This window comes from Canis lupus, chromosome 6 (genome assembly GCF_003254725.2).
Source record: "Canis lupus dingo isolate Sandy chromosome 6, ASM325472v2, whole genome shotgun sequence".
NCBI classification, from domain to species: Eukaryota; Metazoa; Chordata; class Mammalia; order Carnivora; family Canidae; genus Canis; species Canis lupus.
Window position 1 is genome coordinate 40,298,222 of NC_064248.1, and position 24,494 is coordinate 40,322,715.

At 63.7% G+C, this 24,494-nt stretch overlaps 3 protein-coding genes across 16 annotated transcripts in view; 2 read left to right on the forward strand and 1 right to left on the reverse strand.

The window, feature by feature from the left end:
- NPRL3 (NPR3 like, GATOR1 complex subunit) overlaps nucleotides 1-792 on the forward strand; it is a 38,370-nt gene extending 37,578 nt beyond the window's left edge. For 2 of the 5 annotated variants that reach the window (XM_035717331.2, XM_025417234.3), the window contains exon 14: nucleotides 1-792. In XM_035717331.2, the coding sequence (XP_035573224.2) occupies nucleotides 1-166 (166 nt within the window). In that variant the 3' untranslated portion in view covers nucleotides 167-792. The other 3 variants (XM_035717332.2, XM_035717333.2, XR_007411039.1) reach the window with 2 other exon arrangements.
- Nucleotides 735-7,488, reverse strand: MPG (N-methylpurine DNA glycosylase). 5 transcript variants are annotated; one of them, XM_025417235.3, is made up of 4 exons: nucleotides 7,441-7,488; nucleotides 3,326-3,556; nucleotides 2,386-2,590; nucleotides 735-1,177 (listed from the first exon to the last, which is right to left on the reverse strand). In XM_025417235.3, exons 1-4 carry the CDS (start codon nucleotides 7,471-7,473, stop codon nucleotides 801-803), a joined length of 846 nt encoding a protein of 281 aa, XP_025273020.1. In that variant the 5' UTR covers nucleotides 7,474-7,488; the 3' UTR covers nucleotides 735-800. The 5 variants fall into 5 exon arrangements, with proteins under 5 accessions (XP_025273020.1, XP_025273022.1, XP_025273021.1 ...); XM_025417237.3 differs by lacking the exon at nucleotides 7,441-7,488 and adding an exon at nucleotides 6,186-6,333; XM_025417236.3 differs by lacking the exon at nucleotides 7,441-7,488 and adding an exon at nucleotides 5,462-5,628.
- Nucleotides 5,211-24,275, forward strand: RHBDF1 (rhomboid 5 homolog 1). Of its 6 annotated transcripts, none has more exons than XM_025417231.3 (19): nucleotides 5,211-5,349; nucleotides 16,508-16,648; nucleotides 16,716-16,846; nucleotides 17,102-17,206; nucleotides 17,742-17,955; nucleotides 18,357-18,566; nucleotides 18,640-18,762; nucleotides 18,835-18,992; nucleotides 19,470-19,727; nucleotides 19,839-19,950; nucleotides 20,079-20,153; nucleotides 20,254-20,415; nucleotides 21,877-21,977; nucleotides 22,131-22,194; nucleotides 22,583-22,677; nucleotides 22,833-22,908; nucleotides 22,983-23,083; nucleotides 23,211-23,364; nucleotides 23,600-24,275. In XM_025417231.3, the coding sequence occupies exons 2-19, from the start codon at nucleotides 16,532-16,534 to the stop codon at nucleotides 24,017-24,019; spliced, it is 2,676 nt and encodes an 891-aa protein (XP_025273016.1). In that variant the 5' UTR covers nucleotides 5,211-5,349; nucleotides 16,508-16,531; the 3' UTR covers nucleotides 24,020-24,275. The 6 variants fall into 6 exon arrangements, 5 of the variants coding, with proteins under 5 accessions (XP_025273016.1, XP_025273014.1, XP_035573194.1 ...); XM_025417229.3 differs by lacking the exon at nucleotides 5,211-5,349 and adding an exon at nucleotides 6,385-6,793; XM_035717301.2 differs by lacking the exon at nucleotides 5,211-5,349 and adding an exon at nucleotides 7,529-9,552.
- The last annotated feature ends 219 nt before the right edge of the window (nucleotides 24,276-24,494 follow it).

A 24,494-nucleotide genomic window follows, 5' to 3' on the forward strand; every position in this document is an offset into this window, starting at 1 on the left:
GCTCCTGCACTACTTCCGCGGCCGCCACCACCTGGAGGAGATCATGTACAACGAGAACACTCGGCGCTCCCAGCTGCTGATGCTGTTTGACAAGTTCCGCAGCGTGCTGGTGGTGACCACCCACGAGGACCCGGTCATTGCCGTCTTCCAGGCGCTGCTTCCGTGAGGCCAGGCCACGTCCTCGGGAGCCCAAGCAGTGTCCAGCAGCAGCCCAGGGGCCGCGGCGCCCACGCTGGGGCAGCCTCAGGGCCTGAGCTGAGGGATGGATGGACAGAGTGGCCAGGACTCCGGCCTGGAGGGGAGGCCTGCTGGCTTCTCAGACTTGGGCCACCTCCTCCCAACCTGCCCTCCCCACGGCCGCCTGAGGGGATCCACAGAAAACGCGTCACCACCACCCCTGCCAGAGCCGAGCACGGGTGGGTGCCTGGCCTGTGTCCCGAGGCCCAGCACTGCCCTGGCCTGCGTGCACTCTGCTCCTCCCAACGTGTCCAGCGCCCTTCCCCGTTAGCCGGCAGGAGGCTTGCGACCGAGCCGTCACCCAGCCACTCTGACACCTGACGCATGAGGGCCTGGGTGAGTCCGCACGGGTGCCCCCCACCCTCCCTCCCAGGCCTGAGGAGCAACGCGTCCCACCTGCACACACAGGCCCCCGGCATCCCGTCTGGGGGGAGGGCGGGCCCCAAGCACACGTCGGCCGCTGAGCGGGCTGCTGAGGAGATACAAGCAATACCGTGTTCTAAACATAAAGTGTTTATTTGGTTGTTAAAAAATTAAAAAGCCTGGTTGAAGGAGGCTGTCGCTCAGGCCTGTGCGTTCTGCTCCGCGGCTCTGTCTACCACGCTGACCCAGGGGCTGCCCCGTAGGTAAAAGCGCAGGGGCTTCTGGGCCCACTCTCCTGCGTGGCCGATGCCCACTCTGGCTGCTGCCACCACGGCTGGCTCGCTGGGCCCCGGCGGGCTGCGCTCCAGCCACACCGCTCGGTCCTTGGCCAGGTCCCGCTGGTCAAAGCTCTTGTCGATGGCCAGGGCCTGGCACAGCTTGGAGGGGCCACTGCACAGCTCGCGGTCCTTGAGGGCTCGGCCCGTGGTGCCCTTGCGGAGGGTGCTGCGGAGCTGCCGCATGGTCTCCAGGCCCCCCAGGGGCTCCAGCGCTCGCAGGAGGACGCACGCCCCATCCCCTGTGGAACAGACACCTCGCCTGGAAAGCCAGGCCTCCAGCTGCCTCCCCGAGCACCCCTGCGCGCGCTGCCCCCACCTCCCGCACACTTGCATCTGCAAGGTGCCCATGCCGCCGGCCGGGTGGGCTTTCCCCGTGAAGCCTCAGTGCCTGACCGCCACCCAGGGAGAACCTTATTTTTTAAAAAGCGTGGTGGGTGCTTGTAGGTGGCCGCCTCCCCAGCCGCCTGTGGTGCGGTGATGGGCGGGAACTGTGAGGCTGGCAAGGGGCGTCCCAGCGGCCAGTCATCCCTGAGCACGGTCATCCCACTGGGAAGCCTCGGACCTGGGCTGCATCTGACCCCTGTGCCTTGTCCTTCTGGAATCTGTTGGGCCAGCTGGAAGGCTGAGGCTGGGTAGCCCTGCCCTGTGAGCCAGCGAGGAGACATGCGGGGGATGCCAACGCAGCCCCGCCCCGGCGGGCCCTCCACCCCTGGCCCTTTGCCTACCACACCAACTACTTTAAGATTTTTTGTCTTTTTAAAGTAATCCCTCGACATGGGATTCAAACTCCCAACCCTGAGATCAAGAGGTACACGGTCCACTGATGGAGCCATGCAGGCGCCCCCGTCCAAGCTACTCTTAGAGACCAGAGGTTGCAGACACACACCCTGGCCCAGGGGCTCAAGGGGCTCAGCCAGGAAGACGCCTCTGCCCAGATGCTGTCCGGGCTGCACGGCTGGAGACGACGACCCGGACCCTCCAGCAAGGCTGCTCCCCTGGGATGACCAACACCTCTGGACACCGCCTCACGACACCCTGGTGGCGAAGTCCTCCCCAGCTGAGAGTGACCGATTCAGACCCCGTAAGTGACCATCAGCTGAGGCTCCGGCCGGAGCCCAACTCAACCCAAACTGATGTTGCCCTCGTTGCCCCACAACCAGCTCCTCCCAGGTCTAGCCTGGGTCATGGGTGACCCCACCTTTGAGCTCGGTGACCATCAGTATCCTCATGGAGCCTCTCAGCTGTGTGTTCAGGTCAACCTATGACCCCTACCCAGTGGGGGCCCTTGGCACCTATGTCCTTGACACTGGCCAGAATCCCTAAACCCCAACCTAGCTTAGCAGTGATCCCTGTTTGCTCAGACACCTGCCCCGTCTAGGCATCCTGGGGATGTCCCAGCTGCCAGCTGAGGCACTGTGGTCCCACCTGGCACCGCGGCCCTGCTCACCTTGGCTGGAGACATTCAAGCAGAAGTACATGCCATAGATGATGTACACGTACAGAGTTCCTGGCTTCATGAACATGCCACGGTTGCGGGGGGTCTGCCGGCCACCCCTAGAGTGGGCAGCTTCATCCTCTGGCCCCAGATATGCCTCCGTCTCCACAATGCGGCCACGGAGCTCTGTGCCATCATCAAGTCGCCGGACTAGGACCTGTGGGCAGTCCGTTTGCTTCCAGGGCCAGAGGGGCATGCGTGCACTCAACCCCGACAATCCACAGCCTAGGCCTCATCTCCCCAGTTCAGGAGGCACCGGGCACCTGGCCCAGCCAGGGCCCCACTGTCCCCTCTGTCTTGCCCACCAGCCCCGGGAACAGAGTCCCGATGGTCACCGAGTGTCCCGTCCAGAGAGCCGCTATCTCAAGCTCCGGCCAGGACCAGGCTGGAGAACCAGCACCAGGGAATCACACAGGCCCCGTCCCCTTGGTGGGGCCCCCCACCTTCCCGCCACCTCCTCCCCGAGTCCACTGGGTTTAAATGCTTAGCCTGGGTTTAAATGCTTTGGGGCTCAGCGGGCCCCAAAGCTGCCCCTGCCCACTGCCCCGGACACCCAGAGCCTGGACTGAGCGGGACTAACCGCAGAGGACTGGCCCCTCAGCTCCCACCCACCCGGCTGTGAAAGGCCTTCCTGAGCAGCGGGACCAGCTGCCCTGCAGTGCCCCTGGCCTGGACTGCAGCCGGTGTGCAAGGAATGGTCAGCGGGGCAGAGCGCCGGGGAGGAGCGGGCCGCAGCTGGCAGGGGCGGGGCAGCACGGCCCGCTGAGGACGGGCTCTCAGGCCAACGGAGCACCCAGGACGCAGCCCGGGCCGCGGAGGAGCCGGGTGCCAGGGGGCCGAGTCTTCCTCGGCCTCATGATCTTCCACCTGGTCCGTGGCCACGTTAGGTTACCTGTCCCAGAAACGCCCGCGCCAGGGCGACAGCAGGCTGGTCAAAGAAGTCCGATCCCAGCTGCGCAGAGTGGCTCTTTGGGCTGGAGAAATAGATGCTGCGCCGAGGGCCCAGGGTTGCCGGCGGCCCCAAGCAGGGCTCCCCAGGGGACGGCGTCTGGGCCCTGCCCCGCGGGCTCTCACGGTCTGCCTCCAACACTCGCTGCCTTTTTTGGCCCATCCTGCAGGAAAGCTGTAACAGGAACAGACGAGACAAACCTTGTGAACAGCTTTAGTGCGGAGGTCAGACCGCGCACGACTCCTGCTGCATCGGCCAGACGGAGCAGCCACCTGGTAGGCTGTCCCAAGGTGCAAACGGAGCGCCACACCTGCAGTCCTCAGCCCCATGCCGGGCCCTGCGAGGCCTTGGGAAAGGACTGCACGGAGGACAGGCCGTCGGAGGCAGCACGGCGCAGCCACTCTGACCCACACGCCCTCCACCCGCACGAGATGCGCAGGGTGATGGCAAAGGGCTGCCGGGCCCGAGGAAGGGACAGCGGGCACCCGGGCCCAGGACAGGAGGGCTGGTATCGGATTCCCACTCATTACGCAGACTCCAGACAAACCCCTGACCTTGTCTGCACCGACCCTATCCAGGAATTAATTTTATACATTTTTTGCTCTTCTGACCGCGTCAGCCAGGTGCTCCTCTAACCAGAAGTATAAAGCACGGCCGAGATGCTGATGGGACTCAGCCAAGAACGCTGGTGACTGTGGTGTCCTCCACAGTCCCTCCAACCCGGCTGACATGCGGGCAGGGCTCCCACCGTGCCATCCCCTCCTCAGAATGGCCACGGAGGCTTGACAGGAGGGTGAGCACCAGGCGCTCTTCTTTGCTCCAACTCATGTGCTGAGGGCATGACACCTGCGGAGTCCCCAGCTACCCTCCTTCATGACCCAGGAGGTCATAATGACAAGGAGCAAGTGGGGCAAAGCCGAGGTCTCCCAAAGGACCCAACCTCCCACCTGCTGCCAAGAGACCTGACCACATCCGCCCAACTGTTCTAGGGCCAGTGGCTCCACAGCCAGTGGAAGTAGACGAAGCGCAGCTGAGCCCTGGGCCTGGCGACAGCGTCCCCAAGGGCTGGTCTGCAGAGTCCGCCTCCCTGGCGTGTAACCGACCCGTTATTTTTACTGTAAGTGCAACGAGACGGCTGGTCCACTGAGAGTGGGTGCTGATGTGACTGTCTCTGCTGGGACGCTGCCACCTGGAGTCCGGTCCCTGCCTGCCTTGCGGCGCTCAGGTCATTCTGGGTCGGCCCTGGCCCACCCTGGCTGCTGAGGGACTCCTGAAACTGCCCGGGGATTGAGAGCCTCAGACAGGCCTCAGTTTCCCTATCATGGACCTAGAATCTGAACCTGCCTCACAGGCCTTTGTGATGACGGTTTGGCCCCAGGACTGGGTACGGCAGGGTGACCGTGCTATCGTGCTCGGGTGAGCCCTGCCTGGCACCTCACAGGCATCCCTGGCCCCAGTCACAACTGGTGGCTCCCAGAACAAGGGGCCCCAGAAAGTGACCCGAAGTGTCTGTGCCTGTTTCCACATCTGCCAAAAAGGAACCAATCTGTGACAAGATGGTCATGAGGATACGCGGGAGAAGCCAGGTGGGCACGAGGTGGGTACACAGCAGGGGCTCGGGGTCAGGAAGAGGCACCCTGCAGCCACCGTGTCCCTGGGGGGCAACCCGGGCGGGAGTGGGTCTGGGCAGCGGGCGGTGGGAAGCGGTGTGGCTGCGTGTGGGCCCACCACGGCCCGGCTGCCCTCCATGCAGACGGGGGCACGCAGAGGAGTACCGGCCGGAGCAGCACCACCTGGAGGAGCACCTGCTGGAGAAGCACGAGCTGGAGGAGCACTGATCAGAGGAGCACCGGCCTGAAGAACATCAGCTCAGCCGGAGGAGCACCGACCTGAGCAGCACCACCTGGAGCAGCACCACCTGGAGGAGCACCTGGCGGAGCAGCACCGACCAGCCGTCCGGACGCGGGGTGCGTGGGGGGACGCGGCAGGGCGGCGCGCGGGCTGCGGGGGCTCGAGGGCACAGCCCTTACCTGGGCTTCACGGGCACCCGGGTCGGGCCCCTCCGGGAACCGCACTCACCTGGGCCGCGCCGCGCGCCGTCATCCCGCGCCTCGGGCGGGCTCCGAGGGGACGGGGTCCGGGTGCGCGGGGTCCGGGTGCGCGGGGATCCCGGCGGCCCCGGCCCGCCCCGACCGCGCCGCCCGCAGCCCGCCCCAGGGCGCCCCGGAAGTGCCTGCGCCTGCGCGGAGGAGGACGGAAGGCGGGCTGCGGGGGGGCTCCACCCCGGGGGCGGGCTCATCCGGGCGGAGGCCGCGGGGCTGCGGGGTTGCCGCGGCGGGCCGGGGAGGGGCTGGCGCCCGCGCGGAGGACTGGCCGGTGCCGGGTGGGGCGCCGCGGTGGCCCGGGGGCGCGTGGGGAGGCGGCGGAGCCCGGGCGCTCGGGGGCGGCCCTGAGCTGCGGGGGGTCAGGGCCGAGGAGGCTGCCGGGGAGGGTCCGGCCCGCCCGAGCCCCCCGAGGCTCCCTGGCCAGGAAGGTGAGCGCGGCCCCGCGCCCAGCACACTCGCCCCTGCAGGCCCCCGCGGTGGCCCCCGCCCCGCGCGCCTCCCGGCCTGGCCCAGGCCCCGCCGCGCGCCTCCCCCGGGCCCCCGCCGGGACTTCCTGGGCAGGGAAGGGCGCAGCCTTCCAGCCGCCCGCGGTGTGTGGCTCTCGGGCGGCTTCCGGGCTTCCGGGCTGGGCCCCGAGCATCCGTCCCTGCCTGCGGTGCTGGCCTCCCTGCGACTCCCACCCCTTCTTTTCTTCTCACCCCTGCAGCCATCCTGCCCGAACAATGAGTCCTGCTTCCTGCCTTCCTTTGTGTCCAGTCCCTCTTCCTTTCTCTAGGGGGAAATGCAGGCCCCAGCTGTGCCCCCTCTTCCCGGTGGTGCTTGGGGCAGGCTGGGTGCCATTTGTACGAACTCTTACTCCCATTTCACAACTGGCGCATGGCCTTTGTGGAAACTGTGAGGAGTCTACTCGCTTCCGAAGGGGTGTTTGACCCCCACCTTGAGAATGAGGAAACAGAGGCTCAGAGCACAGCCCGGCCTCCAGGAGGAGGACGCAGAGCTGGTGCCAGCAATGCACTCTCTCCAGATGTTCCAGCCTGAGTGCAGGGGTTGAGAAACCTCTCCTGGGTGGGCCCTGGTCCGCCCCGCCCCACTTCCTGGTTGGTGGTCTGAGGCTCCACCGCAGGCTGGAAGTGGTGGGCCAAGCATTCCCACTGTGGCCTGTTGGGTAGGACGGCCAGCCCGGGGTGAGAGAAGTTGGTCCGGGTGGGAGGAGGGGCCCAGGGCCTTCTCTGTCCCTGGTGTGCCACCCCGCTGCTGGGCCGGGAGACGTGTGTTGTGTGTTGGAGGATGTCAGTGCAAGATGGAGGTGAGAACACCCCACATGCTTTGAAAGGGATCGCTGCTGGGGTGGGCTGCCCTGGGCCCTGCTGGAGGGCCAGTGACTGAAGGCTTGAGACAAAGGATAGCACGAAGGCCACAGTGCCACCACCAGCACTGTCCCAGGGCACCCGGCACGCTGGCTCAGTGTCCTTTTCCCTAACGGAGGGATGCCGACTCTCGGACCAGAGAGTTGGGTCAGAGCCCAGTGGGCCGTGTCTCCGACGGCAGAAGGCCCTCTGGCAGCCTCTCGGGTTCCGGCATCCCAACTGTCCTCCAGGGCTCCCTGGATCTGACGGGCTCTGTGGGGTCTGAGCCTCCAAGCCTCCTCGGGCAGAGAGGGCAGCCAGAGGAGGCGTGTGGGGGCTGCGTCCTCCCTTGCTAAGCTTGGATGCAGGTACTTAGGCGACCCCTTGCCCCTTGCCGGGTACTGAGACGCGGGGAGGGGCAGCTGCCTCGGAAATAGTCAGTGACTTCAGGCCCCTGGCTGACCTGGCCCACTTTTTTGTCTCCTCCCCAAATAGCCCAGGGCTGGTGCTGGGCCCACCCAGGCTCCCCAAGGCCCAGGAACTGGCCTGCTGAGCTGAGGATTACAGGGGAGCTGATGGGGACTCCTCCTACTGGTTGGGAACTTACCGTCTCAGGTCCCGGGGTGAAGTCCACAGTCATGGGGGTGGCCCAGATATCCACTCACCCCCAGTGACCTGTGCACGTGCTGGGCAGATGCCATTGGAACGGTTCCCATTTCTCTGGGGCTGGAGGAAGAGCAAGGTGAGGGGCCTGGGTGCTGGCCTTCCGGGTCGGGGCTCCACCAGAGCACAGGGCAGTGGGGCAGACCTGAGGCGGAGCACACATACCCGAATATGTGTGTCCGTGGGGACTAGGTCCAGGCCTGAGCACTCGTGTCCAGGCCTCTGCTCCCACCACGCCTTGATTCCAAGGTCCTTGTTCAGGTGCCGGGGTGTGTTGAGAACCTGGGGATTCCGGGGTTTGCCTGCCAGGGTATACTGGGGTATGCCTTGGGAGCATCACCTGTGAGGGGCGCGGGTTTGTAACAGGCTGCGGGGGATCCTACTCAAGCTTAGGAACCAGGAGGGCCCTTCAGAGGTGACTTGAATGAACATGGGGGAGGCCATTTAGCTGTCACTGAATGCGTAGACCACTCTTGGGGAGGGGCATGACTTTTGGCAAGACCGCTCTTGTCCACTGAAGGTGACTCCTTGGAGGGGGCTTTCAGCTGTTAGCCAGCGATGGCTGATGCTCCTGGCAGCTGGGAATGAGTGTCTGGGTCATGGAGCGGGTCTGGGTGGCACCCTGCAGCATCCGCTGCAGGAGGGGACCTGCCAACACTGGATGCTCAGCCATGGCATGCTCTGGAGGTGAGCCCGGGCCCTGGACTCCAGAGATGACACCACCGCCGGCCCTGCCAGCTTAGTCTGGGCATCCAGGTGGGCGGGGCCTGTTTATCCCTGGCAGGGGTCGAGAATGCCTGGTATGGAGAGACTGTCCTGTCTGGCTGAGAGCCTGGCAAGGGAGGAGTGGCACGTGTAGGCTGCAGGAGCCATGAGCATCAGCATTGGGCAGCCTCCCTCTTGCCTGTGTCCCCCATCCACTGGTAGTCACTGTCCCCACCGCCAGTGAAGGAGTCCTCCCGTGGTTCCTCCAAAGCTTTGTTTTTCCCCCTCTACCTAAGAATTGTGTTGATATGCCCGTGTTCAAATAGGATCCAGTGTGTGTAGGCGGCGCTCTGTCCCCTGGTACTGGTGAGGATATGATCAAAGGTCCCTTGCCCAGGTTCCAGGGCCAGCCAGTAAGGTGGCTGCCACTGCTACCTGTCAGCTTTATTCTCTGTGTAGTCAGGAACCAGGTCTTGTCTGTAGTCAGGCCCGGCATGACTTGCTGATGGTGGCAGTGGCTCTGTTCAGAGAGGGCCAGTGCCACCTGGTCACAGGACAGCAAAGGGCCTGAGGACATCTTTGTAGGCACTGGGAGGCTTGAGGTGCTGTGCCACAGGTGCCCTAGGGTGTTCTGGCATCTAGTGAAAGGGTCCTTTGGAGACCTGTGGTTCCAGTTATGTTTTCTCTGGCGCAATAAAAGAGACCCCCGTGAGGAAGCCCCCCCAGCACTCATAGCACCTGGTCAGCCCTCTTGCGCCCTGCTGTTGGCACTGCCCTCCTGCATTTCCTGGTCTTCCTCCGGGTTCTGGGTGATTCAGGCCCACAGACTCTTGCAGTGTCAAGAGGGAGGGATCGCTGGGAAATTCCTACCAGCATCTCAGCCTCAAGGAAATGGGTCATATTGTGTCTAGCCCCGAGAATGCAGGGATGAGCGTACCGGGGGGGCAGTGAGAAGGGTCTGAAAGTTGGAGTGTGTGCCCCACACAGTACCGCCTCTGCTCTGAAGGTTTCAGGGTGTAAGGCCCACCTGGCCTAGGGGTGCCTGCTGGGGAGCAGCGGGGACTGCGGACGGGGTACCGGCTCTGATCCTGCCTCTGCTGTGAGTGCAAGTGTGTCCTGGGATGTACGTACATGAATGGGAGTGTCCAGTTGTGGTCGTGTGCACGTGTACAAGTGGATGGAGGTGGGTATGAAGGTGTGCACAGTAGTTACGTGTGTGTTTGAGCCTGTAAACAAGTGTGTGTGAGCGTCAGTGGGAGTGGCCGGAGCATGTGGGTGTGTGTGTGCATGAACGCATGGGCACGTGCGTGTGTGAACGTGGCCGGAGTGAGTGTGGGGTGAGGAGTGTGGGGTGAGTGTGGGCCTCCGGAGGTGGTGGGGGGCAGTTTGCAGGGGATCCAGGGACGCCGCCCCACAGCTTCCTCCCTCTGGAGCCCGAGTCGAGGCCCAGTGAGGTCAGCCGGGCCTCGCTGTAGAGCGAGCGGAGCCCCGCGGCCTTCCCGGAGGAGGAGGCGGCTCGGGCCGGGCGGGCCGCGCGCATTCCTGAGCCCTGAGTCAGCGCGGCCGCCCCCTCCGGCCGGGCCCGCCCCCGGCGCGCACGCCCCTCGCTCCATGGCATTCCCGGGCGGGCGGGGATCGGCGCGGGCGCCCTCCCGGCGGCGGCGGCGGCGGCCCCTCCCCGGAGGCGTCCGGACCCCGAGGAGCCCCCGGCGGCGGCGGCGGTGAGCGGGGCGCGGGGGCCGGGGCCGGGGCGCGGGGGTCGCGGCCGGGCCGGGGCGGGCCGGGGCGGCCTCACTCCCGTGCCCGGAGGAGCCCGAGCCCCGCGGGGCGGCCCAGCCCGGGATTCCTCGCCCGACGCGCCGCAAAAATAGCCCCGCGGGCGGATTAGCAGGTCCCGCGGCGGAGCGGGCCGGACAGCGCGGCTCCACCCGCCGACAGCTGCGGCTCGGGTCCCCCCGCCCCGGGTGTCCCTCCCCGGCCGCCGCCGGGACTCGGGAGGGCGGGAGGGCCCGGGAGCCGCCGACTCCGCGCCGCCCCGCCCCAGCGCCGCGACCCCGGTGCCCGGGCCGGGGCTCCCCAGGATAGCGGGGGCGCAGCGGGGGGCGCATTGGGGCAGCGGGCCCGGCCTGCCTGTCTGCGCGTCCGTCTGTCGCCGGGCACTGGGCGGGGACCCCGGGAGCGCGGAGGCCCGGCCGGGTCCCCAGAGCTCGCTCCGGGCGCCGGGCTGCGCGACTCCAGGTCCGGCGGGCGGGCGGGGCTGCGTCGGGAGGCCCGGCCCGCTGCTGGGGAACCCCCTCCCCCCCACCCCAGGACTTCCTGGCTGCGAAGATTCAGGGATGAAACTGGCTTTTCAGGTTTGGCCCAGCTGGATGCTGGGTTTTCCCCACCCCCTCGGAGCCCAGCCCCCTGGAGAGCCCCCAGAAATTAGGAGGACGGTGAGGACCCCAGCAGCGGGCTGCGGTCCAGGGGGTCCCCAGGCTGAGCTGCCTGCCACCAGCGGCCATCCCGGGCGAGCTCGGTCCCCTTCCCCCTTCCCCCTTCCCTGAGAACCAGGCAGCGGGCTAGTAGGTAGGCACAGGAGCAAGTGGCCCCAAATGGAAGGTGCTGGGCCCCCCAGGCCCCATCCCAACCCTTCCAAGCAGCCAGCCAGCCTCCCATTGCACAGACAGGCCAACTGACAGCAGCAGAGTTGGAGAATTGCTACGACCAACGTCCCTCATGCAGCATTACTGTCCAGGGGAGCTCATACTCTAGGTTGGTTCAGAGGGGATCACCCAGGTCTCCCCTGCCTTTTCGGGCACCCCCTCAGGGTCTTCTCAGCTCCCGGCTACTGCTCAGGGCGCAGCCTGCTGCTCTTGTCCCTGGATGCGAGCCCCCCCACCCCCGCCCCCCCCTTGCCAGCTCCAGGGTCCTGTACCCCACCGTGGTGTCCGTGACAGGATCCCCTTTCTGCCCAGGGACTGTATCCTTGTCTTCCGGCTGCTGTGTTGCTTCGGTGTGTTGTTGGGTGACCCCCTCCTCCCTGAGATGCTCTGGGCCAGGACAGGGTGCAGTCGGGGCCCCGCTGGGCTTGGCAGCCCTCCCCAAGCTGAGGACCCAGATGGTCTGCCCCCGCCCCTGGGTGGCAGGTAGGCAGGCACACAGGCCTCTTGCACCCCAGCTCCTGGGCAGGCATGTCCAAGGCTTTGAACCCCCTCGGAGGCTCGGTGACCTCAGGTAGACAACTATCCTCTCTGAGCCTCAGGTTTTGTATCTGTGCGATGGGTAGGGAGGCCCCTTCCCAGGGGCCTCGTGATAGGTCAGCAGGGTCAGGTGGAGCCAGATTTCAGGCAAGTGTGCCAGGCTTCTGAGGACAAGCCGTTTGTTCTTCTAACAGACTTTGAGACTTGGCTTCCTCTCCTGGGGCCTCCCTGTACTGTCCAGCGGCTGGCCCGTCCGGGAGGAGGTCACTAAGCCTGAGGGTGTCGGGGGACCAGGAAGCGTGTGTCATGTCAGCGGGGGAACTTGTGAAGGCTCCCCTGGCGCTCGGGCTGCTCCCCTGCCCCGAGCCGGGCGTGTTGGTAGGATGTGGGCCTTTCCCCTTGGTGGCCCGAGGCGGCTTTTCACCGAACTCCTGAGGTCAGCTAGGCCTCGGATGGTCGCAGCCAGGATCCGCTGTAGCTAAGTTGGCTCCCTGTGGCCTTGCTGACTGGCCGGGTGGCATAGACCTGCCACCTCTCGGAGTCTTGGGGCTCCCCACCCTGGGGCCAGAGCTCGTGTGGGCAGGGGTTTTGCTTCGGGTCGTCGGTGACTCCCGGGTTCACACGTGCCCGTGGAGTGCCCTCTGCACCACTCTCCCCGTGCAGGTCCCACAGTGTAATTACCACCAGGGATTCCTGTGCCTTCGGGGCCTCCTGTAGCGGGGAGCCTCTTGGTCTGTTACAGGCCTTCTGCACACTCCTCTGGGGTGATGTCTGTCGTGTCGTGTGATGGGTGACGAGGGGATGTAGGGATTGGTGTGTCCTCCTGGGGATGGGCAGAGGACACTGTGCAGGCCATCAGCTAGATCTCAGGCTGCCCTGCTCCTTTCTGACCCCTTTTCCTTCACAGAAAACGCGTGAGGCCTGGGAGGCTCGAGGCGGGTTGAGGACCTGGCCATTACCATGTGTAGCACGGGGCCGTTCACACACACGATAGAGGCCCGGAGAGGCCAGGTGACTGGCTCTGCTGCACAGTAGCCTGCGGTGTGAAGGACTGGACTGTGGGACACCAGACAGCTAGTGCTCCCCACTGCCAGGGGATTTCTGGGTTGGGCCTCAGATTAGGGTCAAATGGAAGAGTGAAGGTCAGAGGTCAGGGCTCTAGTGTGGAGGCTGGAGGATTTGGCCCCTCCTGGGATCATGCTCAGGTGAGCTGGGGACATGTCTGGGCAGGTGTCCTGGGGTGGGGCCCATTGCTCCAGCTGACCTGGGCGGTGGGTGATCCCCTGGGCAGAGTGGGGCCAGGGCCTGGTGGGTCTTGTCCTGGGGCTGTGGCACCCCTGCTATCCTCTCAGCCTCCAGCAGCCCCTCCTGGCACCATCCTGCCAGCTGGCAGAGCAGGCCTGAGTGCTCTGGTGGCTGCTGCTCGCACCTGAGGATCCGGCCTCGCAGTGGCTCTGGCCAGTGTTTAGGCTGCGGCAGGCCAGAACTGCCTGCCATCTCCTCCTGCCTCTTGGTTACAGCCACCCTGGGCATCTCTGAAGGCTCCCGTGTCCAGGTGCCGCCCGTGGCGTATGCTCTGGTCATAGATGCTTGTGGGCCCTCCTGCTCCCCTTCCCTGCTCCTCCTTTGGCTGCGCTCAGGGAGCCCCCAGACCAGCAGGCGTTTGGCAGCCTGGGCCTCTGGTTCAGCTGCTGCTTCGCCAGCACCTACGGTGTGCCAGGCACTGCTGTGCTCCCTCAATTTCAGATAAAAAAAATGAGGCTTGCAGAGGGTTGCCGGTAGAGAAGGTGAACAGGGTCTGTCCAGTGGCTCAGGCCAGGCTCTCCCCAGTGGCTTCCCTCCACTGGCTTCCTGGCCCTTTTATTTTTAAAATATATTTTATTTGTTTATTCTTGAGAGACATAGAGAGAGGCAGAGACCCAGGCAGAGGGAGAAGCAGGCTCCATGCAGGGAGCCCGACGTGGGACTTGATCCTGGGATCCCCAGGTCACGTGCTGGGCCCAAGGCAGATGCTCCACCACTGAGCCACCCAGGCGGCCCTGGCCCCCTTTATACCCGAGCGCCGTGCCAGCCCGGGGGGTCCCCACTCATCCCCAAAGCAGGGACAGGATTCGGTAGGATCTGCCCCTGTTCCCCACCTCGTCCTCTGTCCTGAGGCTGTAGCTGCTCCCACCTCGCTCCCTCCAGTTGAAGCAGCCCTAGTGGTCCTGAGCTTGCGGGACCCTCGTCCCTCAGCCCCATCTCGGGCCCTCATGAGCCCGCGCACTTGTCCTGTGCTGCCCGGAGTGCCTGGGTGTAGTGTGCCCCTGTTTCTTGCCCCTTTGCTCGGTCCCCACCCAGTTGTCAGCAGTTTCTTCTTCACTTTTAGATGCCCGTTTAGGTCTCCTGATGGGGCTGGGGCCTGGGTGGGCAGTGTTGAGCGTTGCCAGAGTGACTCAGAATGTGTGACCCCGAGTAGTCAGGCCCTCCCTGGGCTGTGGTTTCCTCCTGCCCTGAGGGGGTCAGCAGAGCAGAGATGCTATTGGGATTCCCCCCTGAAGGGCTCTCTGGGAACAAGAGCCCAGTGTGTGCCTGGGGGAGGCCTGGACACTGAGCCACTGTCTCCTCTGGGTGGGCACTGTGTCCCTCCCCAGCCCAGACTCTTTGTCCTCCGGGCCTGCCCCTCCCCCGCCCCTGGGGCCCACTGTGGAGCACCCCCCTTGTGAATCCCACCCACTTGAGGCCCCGATGGGGAACCATGCACAGAGAGGTGAGGCCGACCCGAAACCCGCAGCACTGGAGGCAGAGCACCCTCCTGCGTCCGCCCTGAACACTGGAGGGATTTGGGTGGAGGTGAGGGACACCGGGAGATCGGAGCGTACGGGTGGGGATCTGGTGGCTCCCCTTAGAGCTCAGCTGGCTTTTGTGTTCCTGGGACCAGCTATAGGCAGGCTGGCAGGTCCCTGTGGGCCTCACCACCCTTTTTCCGCTTCTTTGCTTGTCTGTCCCTGCCCGACCTCATCTGTGCTCAGCTCCTCCTCCCAGACCCAAGTGAAGGGTCTTTCTCAGGGACCCTGCACGCTCTGGATCTTGCGGACGACCATGTGCAGAGCGGCTCTGGGCCCGGCGCAGACAGGGCCGGGCGCATCTGTCGGGGCGGGCAGGGGTGGGTGTGAGGAGAGGCCGGGGCGGCAGGAGCCGGAGGGTCGCTGATGCGAGGGTTGCCGATGCGAGTGTCGCCGTGGGCCGCAGAGGCCTGTGCGCTGCTGGACGGGGCACCAAGTGGCTGAGGCGCCCAGACGTGGGCCGCGGGGGGCTCCTGGGGAGGCCGCGGGGCCAGGGGAGCTGCGTGGGGCGGGGCTGGGGGACAGGGCTGGCATTGCGGCATCCCGGTACCGACCCGCTGGCCGCCCTTCCCCAGGGCTCAGTTTGCCTGTTCGCAAAACGGGCGTGGGTTTTTCTCTCCATCTGCTCCCGGCAGCTGTGGGGCTGTTTCCAGAGGCGTTCGTGAGTGGGTTCCCAAACCAGATTTTTTTTTTTTTAAGATTTTATTTGAGAGAGAGTACAGGCTGGGGGTGCGGGGGTGGTGGTGGTGGTAGGGGCAGAGGGGCGAGCAGACTCCACGGCGGGGCCCCATCCCAGGGCCCTGAGGTCGGGCCTGAGCCCGAGTCAGGTTTCACCGACGGCCCCCCGGCAACCCCCGAAACCTGAACATCACAATCTGTCTGGGTCCCAAGTTCTTTGATGTAGTCACGGAAATTTGGGGTGTCTGCCCTCCGAGTACTGCGTGGCCACTCCCCTGCTATGCCGGCGCCCCATTGTGCGCGGGGAGCCCGGGTCTCCTGTTTGCCGACATCCTGCAGCCCATCTCTGAGGAGGGGCAACCAGCGCTGCCTGGAAAGTGCCCTTTCCAGGGGGGATAGAGTCCCAGGGGGCTGTGGTCACATGCTCATTGCCTCACCAGCCCTGGGCCAGGCGTGGGGAGACCCAGGGCAAAGCCTGGCCTCTGCTCTGGGTCCCGGGTCTCAGGTGCTGAGGGGGTGTTTGGCGCCCGATGGGGGTGGGGTGCCTCGGGGGTCCCCTGACCCTGTAGCCGCGGCCGCTCCTGTGAGATGGAGGGATCGCGGCCCTGGCCGAGGTGCCCTGGGTCTTCTGTGCTTTGGGCAGGTGCACACGGTGAAAGGGCAAGGTCTGGGTCGGGCAAGCTTGGGGTGTGCGCCGCGTGCAGAGGCCCTCGGGCCGCCTCTGTCCTCCGCTCCCGTAGACCAGCGGGCTGATCCTGTGGGGAGCGGCTCTGCCCCACGCAATGGCCTGCTTCACTGTTTGGCCACCTCAGGTCGTTGCTAGATGTCACCTCGCAGGGAGGCATCACTGCCCCAGCAGCTGTCATGTGCTGTGTTTTCCTTTTATTTTTTTTAATTTTTTTAATTTTTTAAATTTTTATTTATTTATGATAGTCACACACAGAGAGAGAGAGAGGCAGAGACACAGGCAGAGGGAGAAGCAGGCTCCATGCACCGGGAGCCTGATGTGGGATTCGATCCCAGGTCTCCAGGATCGTGCCCTGGGCCAAAGGCAGAGGCCAAACCGCTGCGCCACCCAGGGATCCCTTTTCCTTTTATTTTTTAAAGATTTAATTTATTTATTCATGAGAGAGACACACAGAGAGAGGGAGAGAGAGATGCAGGCAGAGGGAGAAGCAGACCCCGGCTGAGCACAGAGCCCCACGAGGGGCTCGATTCCATGACCCTGAGACCATGACCTCAGCCGAAAACCAGTGTTGACGCTTAACTGACGGAGCCAGCCAGGTGCCCCATCGGTACTTGTAGGGTCAGGGTTTGGCTGCACCGTAAGCTCCAGGAAGGCAGGGGTTTTGTCTGGTTCCGTTTCCGTGTGTCTCCAGCAACATATCCCTAAGCCCCAGGAGTGGCTCATAGTGGGTGCTCACGTGTTTGTCACACACCTGTCTCCCGACATGAATGAGTTTGTACTATCTGGGGACCTCGCTTGGGCCCCGCATGTCTCTTGGGATCAGTGCTAAGCACAGAGCAGGAGCTCGGCCTCACGGCAGGGCCGTCCCCGTCCCAGGGAGCCTCGGGCGGTGGCTCAGCACGGCTCTTGAGTGACCCCACGCCGCGTCCCCAGGCCCGCCCTGCCCCACGCGGAACCATGAGTGAGGCCCGCAGGGACAGCGCGAGCAGCCTGCAGCGCAAGAAGCCACCCTGGCTGAAGCTGGACATCCCGGCCGCAGCGCCCCCGGCCCCGGAGGAGCCCAGCTGCTTGCAGGTAGGCCCGGCCGGGGGGGCTGCGGGGGGGCCCCCTCCAGCTTCCTCACTCTGACCCTGTCGCCCAGCCCCTGAGACGCCAGGCCTTCCTGCGGAGCGTGAGTATGCCGGCAGAGACCGCCCCCGTGCCCTCACCCCACCCGGAGCTCCGGCGGCTGGGGCTGCAGCGCCAGACGTCCATCACGCAGACCATCCGCAGGTACCAGTCGGCCTTGGCTGCTCCGCCGGTGGGGCTCGGGGGACAGAGGGCATACGGGGTCCCCTCCGGGTCCTGGGGCTGGGAAGGGGGCCAGGGTCCCCCGTCTCAGCTCCCTCCTCCATCTCGTGCCCCATGTCGCCCTGTCCTCCTGCTCTGGGGACACGCTGCTCTCACCTGCCGCCTTCTCTGCTCCCCTCCAGCACTCGCTCTCTCCTTCTCTGTCTCTCCCATCCCAATGCTCTGGCCCCTGAACAGCCGACAGGTGCGCTTTGGGCGTGTCCACACTCTGCCCCTCTTGGGACCCCCTGCTGCCCGTAGGGCTCTCCCCCAGCGCCGGTCTCTCTCTCGGTCCCTGCTCAGGTATCGGGGCAGGGCATGAGTGTATGGACAGCAGGCGGCGGGTGCATGGCTTGCAGTCTCTGGGGAGCTGCCACTGTCCTTGGTGTTCCCTGGGCGCTCCTAACAGCAGGTGCTGGTAGTGTTTCTCCGTGCATGTTCAAGAGCTGGGAGCTTGCAAGTGGCCGCCACCCGAGTTCTGTGGTGTCGCAGGTCAAGCTGCTGCCAAGGGCTGAGCTCTGAATGCCGTCTGTGGACTCGGTGCCTCCCCTTGAGCACCCGTCTCTGTGGTGTGTGGAGGGTCTGTGTAGGATACTCACTTGGGCAAGGCCTGCCATGCGCGGTTCTAGTGGGAATGTGCAGTTGGTTAATTGTGTAGGGGGGGGCCAGAGCCAGAACCTATTCATTCTCTTAATTAGGCCCAGCCCACCTGGAGCCTGGGCCCTGCAGTGATTGGAGGCTTGGGTTGGGGCATGTTGTCCAAGAAGAGGGCCTCTGAGGCCCCTGCCTGGGCCGGGGGAAGATCTGCCTTCCCCTTGCTGAGACCATCCCATGGCAGGGGCACAGCTGACTGGTTTGGAGTGAGCAAGGACAGTGACAGCACCCAGAAGTGGCAGCGCAAGAGCATCCGCCACTGTAGCCAGCGCTATGGAAAGCTGAAGCCTCAGGTCATCCGGGAGCTAGACCTGCCTAGCCAGGACAACGTGTCCCTGACCAGTACTGAGACCCCCCCTCCACTGTATGTGGGGCCGTGCCAGCTGGGCATGCAGAAGGTATGCCCATTCCCTGCTGCCTCCTCCCAGCTTCTCACTCTGCTCCCCTGGCCGGGCCTGGGGCCACAGCCACCTTGGACAGAGGAGATTCCTCGGAGCTCATGGTGTGGGAGGGTGGTCAGATGGCCCCATAAAGGCACCTAAGGTACTCTCCAGGGACCAGGGACCAGGGGAGGGGACAGGTCTTGGGATTGTACCGTGGGTCCAGTCTGGATGAGAGACCCTCCCAGGATGAAGAGCAGTGCAAAGGCCCTAGGTGAGGATGGGGGGACCCTTTTAGGTACCTACACAGCTGTCCAGGGACCCACTGGGGAGTGGGAGGGGTAGCGGCTCTAGGGGGGGAAGGAGCCCCCAGAGCGATGACCAGACCTTGACTCGTAACGTCTCCTTCCCTCTGCCAGATCATAGACCCCCTGGCCCGGGGCCGGGCCTTCCGCGTGGCGGATGACACGGCCGATGGCCTGAGTACCCCGCACACACCTGTCACGCCTGGTGCCGCTTCCCTCTGCTCCTTCTCCAGCTCCCGCTCGGGCTTCAACCGGTTCCCGCGGCGACGCAAGCGTGAATCGGTGGCCAAGATGAGCTTCCGGGCAGCCGCGGCCCTAGTGAAGGTGGGTGCTGGGGCTGGGGTGGGGTGGAGACTGTGCCGGCTGCCTCGCGGCATGCTCACCTCCTTGCTGGCAGGGCCGCTCTGTTAGGGATGGCACGTTGCGCCGGGTGCAGCGCCGAAGCTTCACTCCCGCCAGCTTCCTGGAGGAGGACACAGCTGACTTCCCCGACGAGCTTGACACGTCCTTCTTCGCCCGGGTAAGAGCACAGGGCCATCCCCCACGGCCCCTCTGCCTGCCTGCCCCACCCTGACCACGTGTGTTTGCTCAGGAAGGAGTCCTCCATGAAGAGCTGTCCACGTACCCAGACGAGGTGTTTGAGTCCCCCTCGGAGGCAGCGCTCAAGGACTGGGAGAAAGCCACGGAGCAGGGCGACCTCACGGGGGGCGCCCTGGACCGCAGCGAGCTTGAGCGCAGCCACCTGATGCTGTGAGTGCCGCTGCTCTGTGCGCAGTCGGGGGGCCGGGGGCCAGGCTCGGGCTGGCAGGAGCAGCTGGGCCCTGGGGTGCTGACGCCCTGGCGGGCCAGGGAAGGAGGTGGCTTGTGGATCATGAGCCCAGCTTGTGCACTGTGCTGGTGGGACCCGAGGCAGGGCACCGTTCAAGGCTCAGCTGCCCACCTGGGAGACAGGAACGTAATCCCAGAACCCCTGGGCTGGGCGGAATCCAGAGGGGAGGAGGAGGGTGCTGTAATGCATGTTTGTAGGTGCTCCAGGGACCCTCGTAAGGGTCAGGTCCCCCTGCTTCCGTCCCCACAGGGGCTCGGGACGGATTGTGCTGCTAAGCCGGAGGCTGAATGGCTGCGTAGGGCCCTCAATGCATGGAGCAGATCAGGGTGGGAAGGTCACCCTGGTGCTGCTGCTGAGGGCTTGCAGCAGGCGGGGGGTGACTGTGCCCCTCCCCCCAGGCCCCTGGAACGAGGCTGGAGGAAGCAGAAGGAGGGTGGAGCAGCTGCCCCTCAGCCTAAGGTGCGGCTGCGGCAGGAGGTCGTGAGCACGGCGGGTCAGCGGCGCGGCCAGCGCATCGCCATGCCGGTGCGCAAGTTCTTTGCCAGGGAGAAGCGGCCGTATGGGCTAGGCATGGTGGGCCGGCTGACCAACCGCACGTACCGCAAGCGCATCGACAGCTACGTCAAACGCCAGATCGAGGACATGGATGACCACAGGTAGGACGCAGTGGGAGTGCGGGGTGGGGCGCAGCTCGAAGCCGGCCAGCTCCAGGTTGGGGCCGGGTCTCTGGGTAGGGGTGCTGCCTCTGCTGACGCGCCGCCCCGCAGGCCGTTCTTCACCTACTGGCTCACCTTCGTGCACTCGCTCGTCACCATTCTGGCCGTGTGCATCTACGGTATCGCACCTGTGGGCTTCTCGCAGCACGAGACCGTGGACTCGGTGAGCCCAGGCACCCTCCCCGGCCCAGACCTGTGGAGTCTGGAGTCTAGGCTCTGAACTCCCTCCTGCTTCACTCTGGGAGGAGAGGGCCTGAGTGGGTTCTGTGATCTCTCTCCCCAACCTTGCAGGTGCTGCGGAACCGCGGGGTCTATGAGAATGTCAAGTATGTGCAGCAGGAGAACTTCTGGATCGGGCCCAGCTCGGTCAGGACAGGGCCTTGTGGGCATCGGGGGTGCGGGGGAAGGGGGGGACCCTGGGCTGGTAGGGGTCAGGGCTGCAGCAGCATATCCCATTTGTCCCCAGGAGGCTCTCATTCACCTGGGTGCCAAGTTCTCGCCCTGCATGCGTCAGGACCCGCAGGTGCACAGTTTCATCCGTGCTGCGCGGGAGCGTGAGAAGCACTCAGCCTGCTGCGTGCGCAATGACCGGTCGGGCTGTGTGCAGACATCGGAGGAGGAGTGCTCGGTGCGTGCCCCACCACTGTGCGTTTGTGCTTACTTTGGGACTTAAAGCAGAGTCCCTCCGCTCACGTTTACTCCTTGCCTCCCTCATCTCCTGCCTCTTCATGTCAGATGAAGTCTAGTCTTTGGTTTGGGTGTGTTCTTTCTACACGTGTCTCAATTTTGTGCACGTGTCTTAAGTTTACGCAAGTAGTATTCCTTATTCTTTCCACCGAGCCATTAAAAGAAACCCAAAAAACAAAGAAGATTCATCCAAAGTTTTTTTTCTTAATTGCTTTTTTAAGAAGTATTTATTGAGACGGCATAATTAGGGGTGGGGGTGGCAGAGGGAGAAGAAGACTCCCTGTTGAGGGCAGAGCCAGGTGCAGGGCTCAATCTCATGACCTTGAGATCAAAACCTGAGCTGAGGGACGCTCGGGGGGCTCAGTTGTTGGGTGGCTGCCTTTGGCTCAGGTCATGATCCCGGGATCCGGGGTCGAGTCCCACGTTGGGCTCCCTGTATGGAGCCTGCTTCTCCCTCTGCCTGTGTCTCTGCTTCTGTCTGTGTATCTCTCGCGAATAAATAATCTCAAAACAAACAAACTGAGCTAAAACAGAGTTGGATACTGATTGAGCCCCGCAGGCTCCTCTCATCCAAGTTTTTACTGCATCATCTTATGTGGAGCTGCTATAGTTTATACCAGTTCCCTGATTTTGGTTGTATTTTAAAGCTGATATGAATTCTGCTGTTGAGATCCTTTTAACAGTTTCCTAACATGCCTGTACATTCTGGAGTGTAATTTTTTTTTTTTTTGAGATTTTACTTATTCATTCATGAGAGGCAGAGAGGCAGAGGGAGAAGCAGGCTACACGCAAGGAGCCCATTGCAGGACTTGATCCCAGGACCCCGGGATCATGCCCTGAGCCAAAGGCAGATGCTCAACCAGTGAGCCACCCAGGCGTCTTTTATTTTTTTAAGATTCTATTAATTAATTATTATTTTATTTATTCATGAGAGAGACAGAGAGAGAGAGAGAGTGTGCACAGAGGGAGAAGCAGGGTCCATGCAGGGAGCCCGACGTGGGACCCGATCCTGGGTCTCCAGGATCAAGCCCTTGGCTGAAGGTGGCGCTAAACCGTTGAGTTCCCCCAGGCTGTCCAGATTGTATTTATTTAGTTGAGACAGAGAGAGAGAGACAGAGCACAAGTAGGGGGTGCTGGGAGGGGCAGAGGAAGAAGCAGACTCCCCATCAAGCAAGGAGCCTGATTCGGGAATCGATCCCAGGACTCTGGGATCATGACCTGAGCCAAAGGCAGACGCTTCACTGAGCACCCCCCCAGGCGTCCTTGGAGTGTTGTTTCATGGAGATTGGGTTGTGGGTAAGGGTGAGAGTCTCAGTGGTTTTGCTTTTAGTTCCTGCCTCCTGAGACTGCACTGGTCAAGGGGTGGGCTCTGACCAGGGGTTGACCCTGTGTCCTCCTACAGTCCACGCTGGCTGTGTGGGTGAAGTGGCCCTTGCACCCCAGTGCCCCAGACCTTGCTGGCCACAAGAGGCAGTTTGGCTCTGTCTGCCACCAGGACCCCAGGTCAGTCTTGCTGCGGGGGAGGACCGCCTTTGTCCATGGCTTCATGGGGTGTGGGGCGGGGGGAGAGGGCACAGCCCCCCTTGTTGTCGAGTTGGACAGGTGTGGATGCCAAGGAGACAAAGCGAGGTCTGACCACATACTGGCCTCATGCAGGGTGTGTGATGAGCCCTCCTCAGAGGACCCCCACGAGTGGCCAGATGACATCACCAAGTGGCCGGTGAGCTACAGTGGAAGGGTTGTTTGGGAGTCACCCTTGTCACGTGGGGTAGGAATCCACACTTCACCGGTTAATGATGCCAGAGCGATCCCCATCGTGGGACCACCCTGTATATTCAGATGCATGTTCCTGGCCTTTGCCTGTCTGCCTACCAACACCCAAGCAGGTAGCCAGAACAGGGGAACCAGGGGGAAGCTTGGGAGGTCAAGTGTCATTATTCCAACCTGACAGATGGCTCATTGGTCTCAGGGTGTGGCAGCATGCCTGCAATCAAGGGGGGCCGGTTCCCCACCCTAGGAGCCTGTCCATCTTTGCCCCAATCCCCAGGTATGGTGTGGGGCCCAGGGTTGGGAGAGGCCCTAACCCAACTCACCTGTTTGTAACCCAGATCTGCACCAAAAACAGCGCCGGGAACCACACCAACCACCCGCACATGGACTGTGTCCTCACAGGCCGGCCCTGCTGCATTGGCACCAAGGGCAGGTAGATGTGTGTTGCGCTGGGGCTGTGCCCTTCTCCCTCAGCAACTTCTGAAATAACCCAAGATTCCAAGGGACCTGGGTGGCAGTCGGTGCCTCTGCCCTTGGGCCGCAGCAGCCCCCTCTCCAGGTCCTCTCAACCCTGGCCTGACCTTCCAGGTGTGAGATCACCTCCCGGGAGTACTGTGACTTCATGAGGGGCTACTTCCACGAGGAGGCCACACTGTGCTCCCAGGTAGGCCTCCAGGGTAAGCGTCCCTCCCTGCTCCCTCCCAGCCACAGTGGGTGCTGATGGGCCACTCTGCACAGGTGCATTGCATGGATGACGTGTGTGGGCTCCTGCCCTTCCTGAACCCTGAGGTGCCCGACCAGTTCTACCGCCTGTGGCTGTCCCTCTTCTTGCACGCTGGGCAAGTGATACCACGTGGGTTGGGCGGAGGCAGATGGGGTGGGTGGTCCCAGGGACCCAGAGCAGCTGGCCAGAGATGGGAAAGGGGTAGTCGCTCTGCTGAGTGCTTGCCCCGCTCCCACCCATAGGATCCTGCACTGCCTGGTGTCCGTCTGCTTCCAGATGACCGTCCTGCGGGACCTGGAGAAGTTGGCAGGCTGGCACCGCATAGCCATCATCTACCTGTTGAGTGGTGTCACTGGTAACCTGGCCAGTGCCATTTTCCTGCCATACCGGGCAGAGGTAAAGCTGTCCCCCCGGGTGGGGACCATCCCGTGGGCACCCACTCTCCATCATAAACTGGGTCCATATCCGGCACCAAGTTTGGGTCCCTAGAGAGCCCAGCCTGGGAGCATCTCCTTTGGGCCCCTCAATCGTGATGTGCCCTGGGTCTCGGGAGGTGGGATGGGGAGACGGGGCCCAGGCTGGGGTGGCCTGCTGGGCCCCAGCAGCTCACAGCCACCCACGCTGTCGCCAGGTGGGCCCAGCCGGCTCGCAGTTTGGCATCCTGGCTTGCCTGTTCGTGGAGCTTTTCCAGAGCTGGCAGGTCCTGGCACGGCCCTGGCGTGCCTTCTTCAAGCTGTCGGCTGTGGTCCTCTTCCTGTTCACCTTCGGGCTGCTGCCCTGGATCGACAACTTCGCTCACATCTCAGGCTTCATCAGCGGCCTCTTCCTGTCCTTCGCCTTCCTGCCCTACATCAGCTTCGGCAAGTTTGACTTGTACCGCAAGCGCTGCCAGATCATCGTCTTCCAGGTGGTCTTCCTGGGCCTCCTGGCCGGCCTGGTGATCCTCTTCTACTTCTACCCCGTGCGCTGCGAGTGGTGCGAGTTCCTCACCTGCATCCCCTTCACCGACAAGTTCTGCGAGAAGTACGAGCTGGATGCCCAGCTCCACTGAGTCGGCGGGCCGCTGGGCCCGGGGCGCGCACCGGCAGGCCAGAGCTGCCCTGGCCCGCCCCGGGCCTTCTGCGCAGGGCTTGCGTCCTGCCTGCTGCCGGGCCCTGACCTCTCGTGCCTTGTTCACCCTGGTGAACTTATCGTGCTTCAGGGCATTTACTACACTAGTTCCCACAATTATCTTCTAACTAGTTTCTTGACGACCACTTCAGGTGGCCAATAAATGGACTGGGAGCGTTTTAGCTGCCACTAACTTACCGGAGCTGCCTCGTCTTTCTGGTTTCTGGCTAGGGCCATGGAGGGAGAGGTTCTTCAGGCCTCTGCGCGCAACACCCCCCACCTTACAGTTCCCCAGAACAGGGAAGTTAAGTGTGAGATATACCTCCCCGTGAAGTCCCTCAGCAGGGTGGACGGCTATCTCCTGCCCCCTTCCCCAGGGTGACCGGCAGCTGACAATGAGAGAAGAACCCACGGCT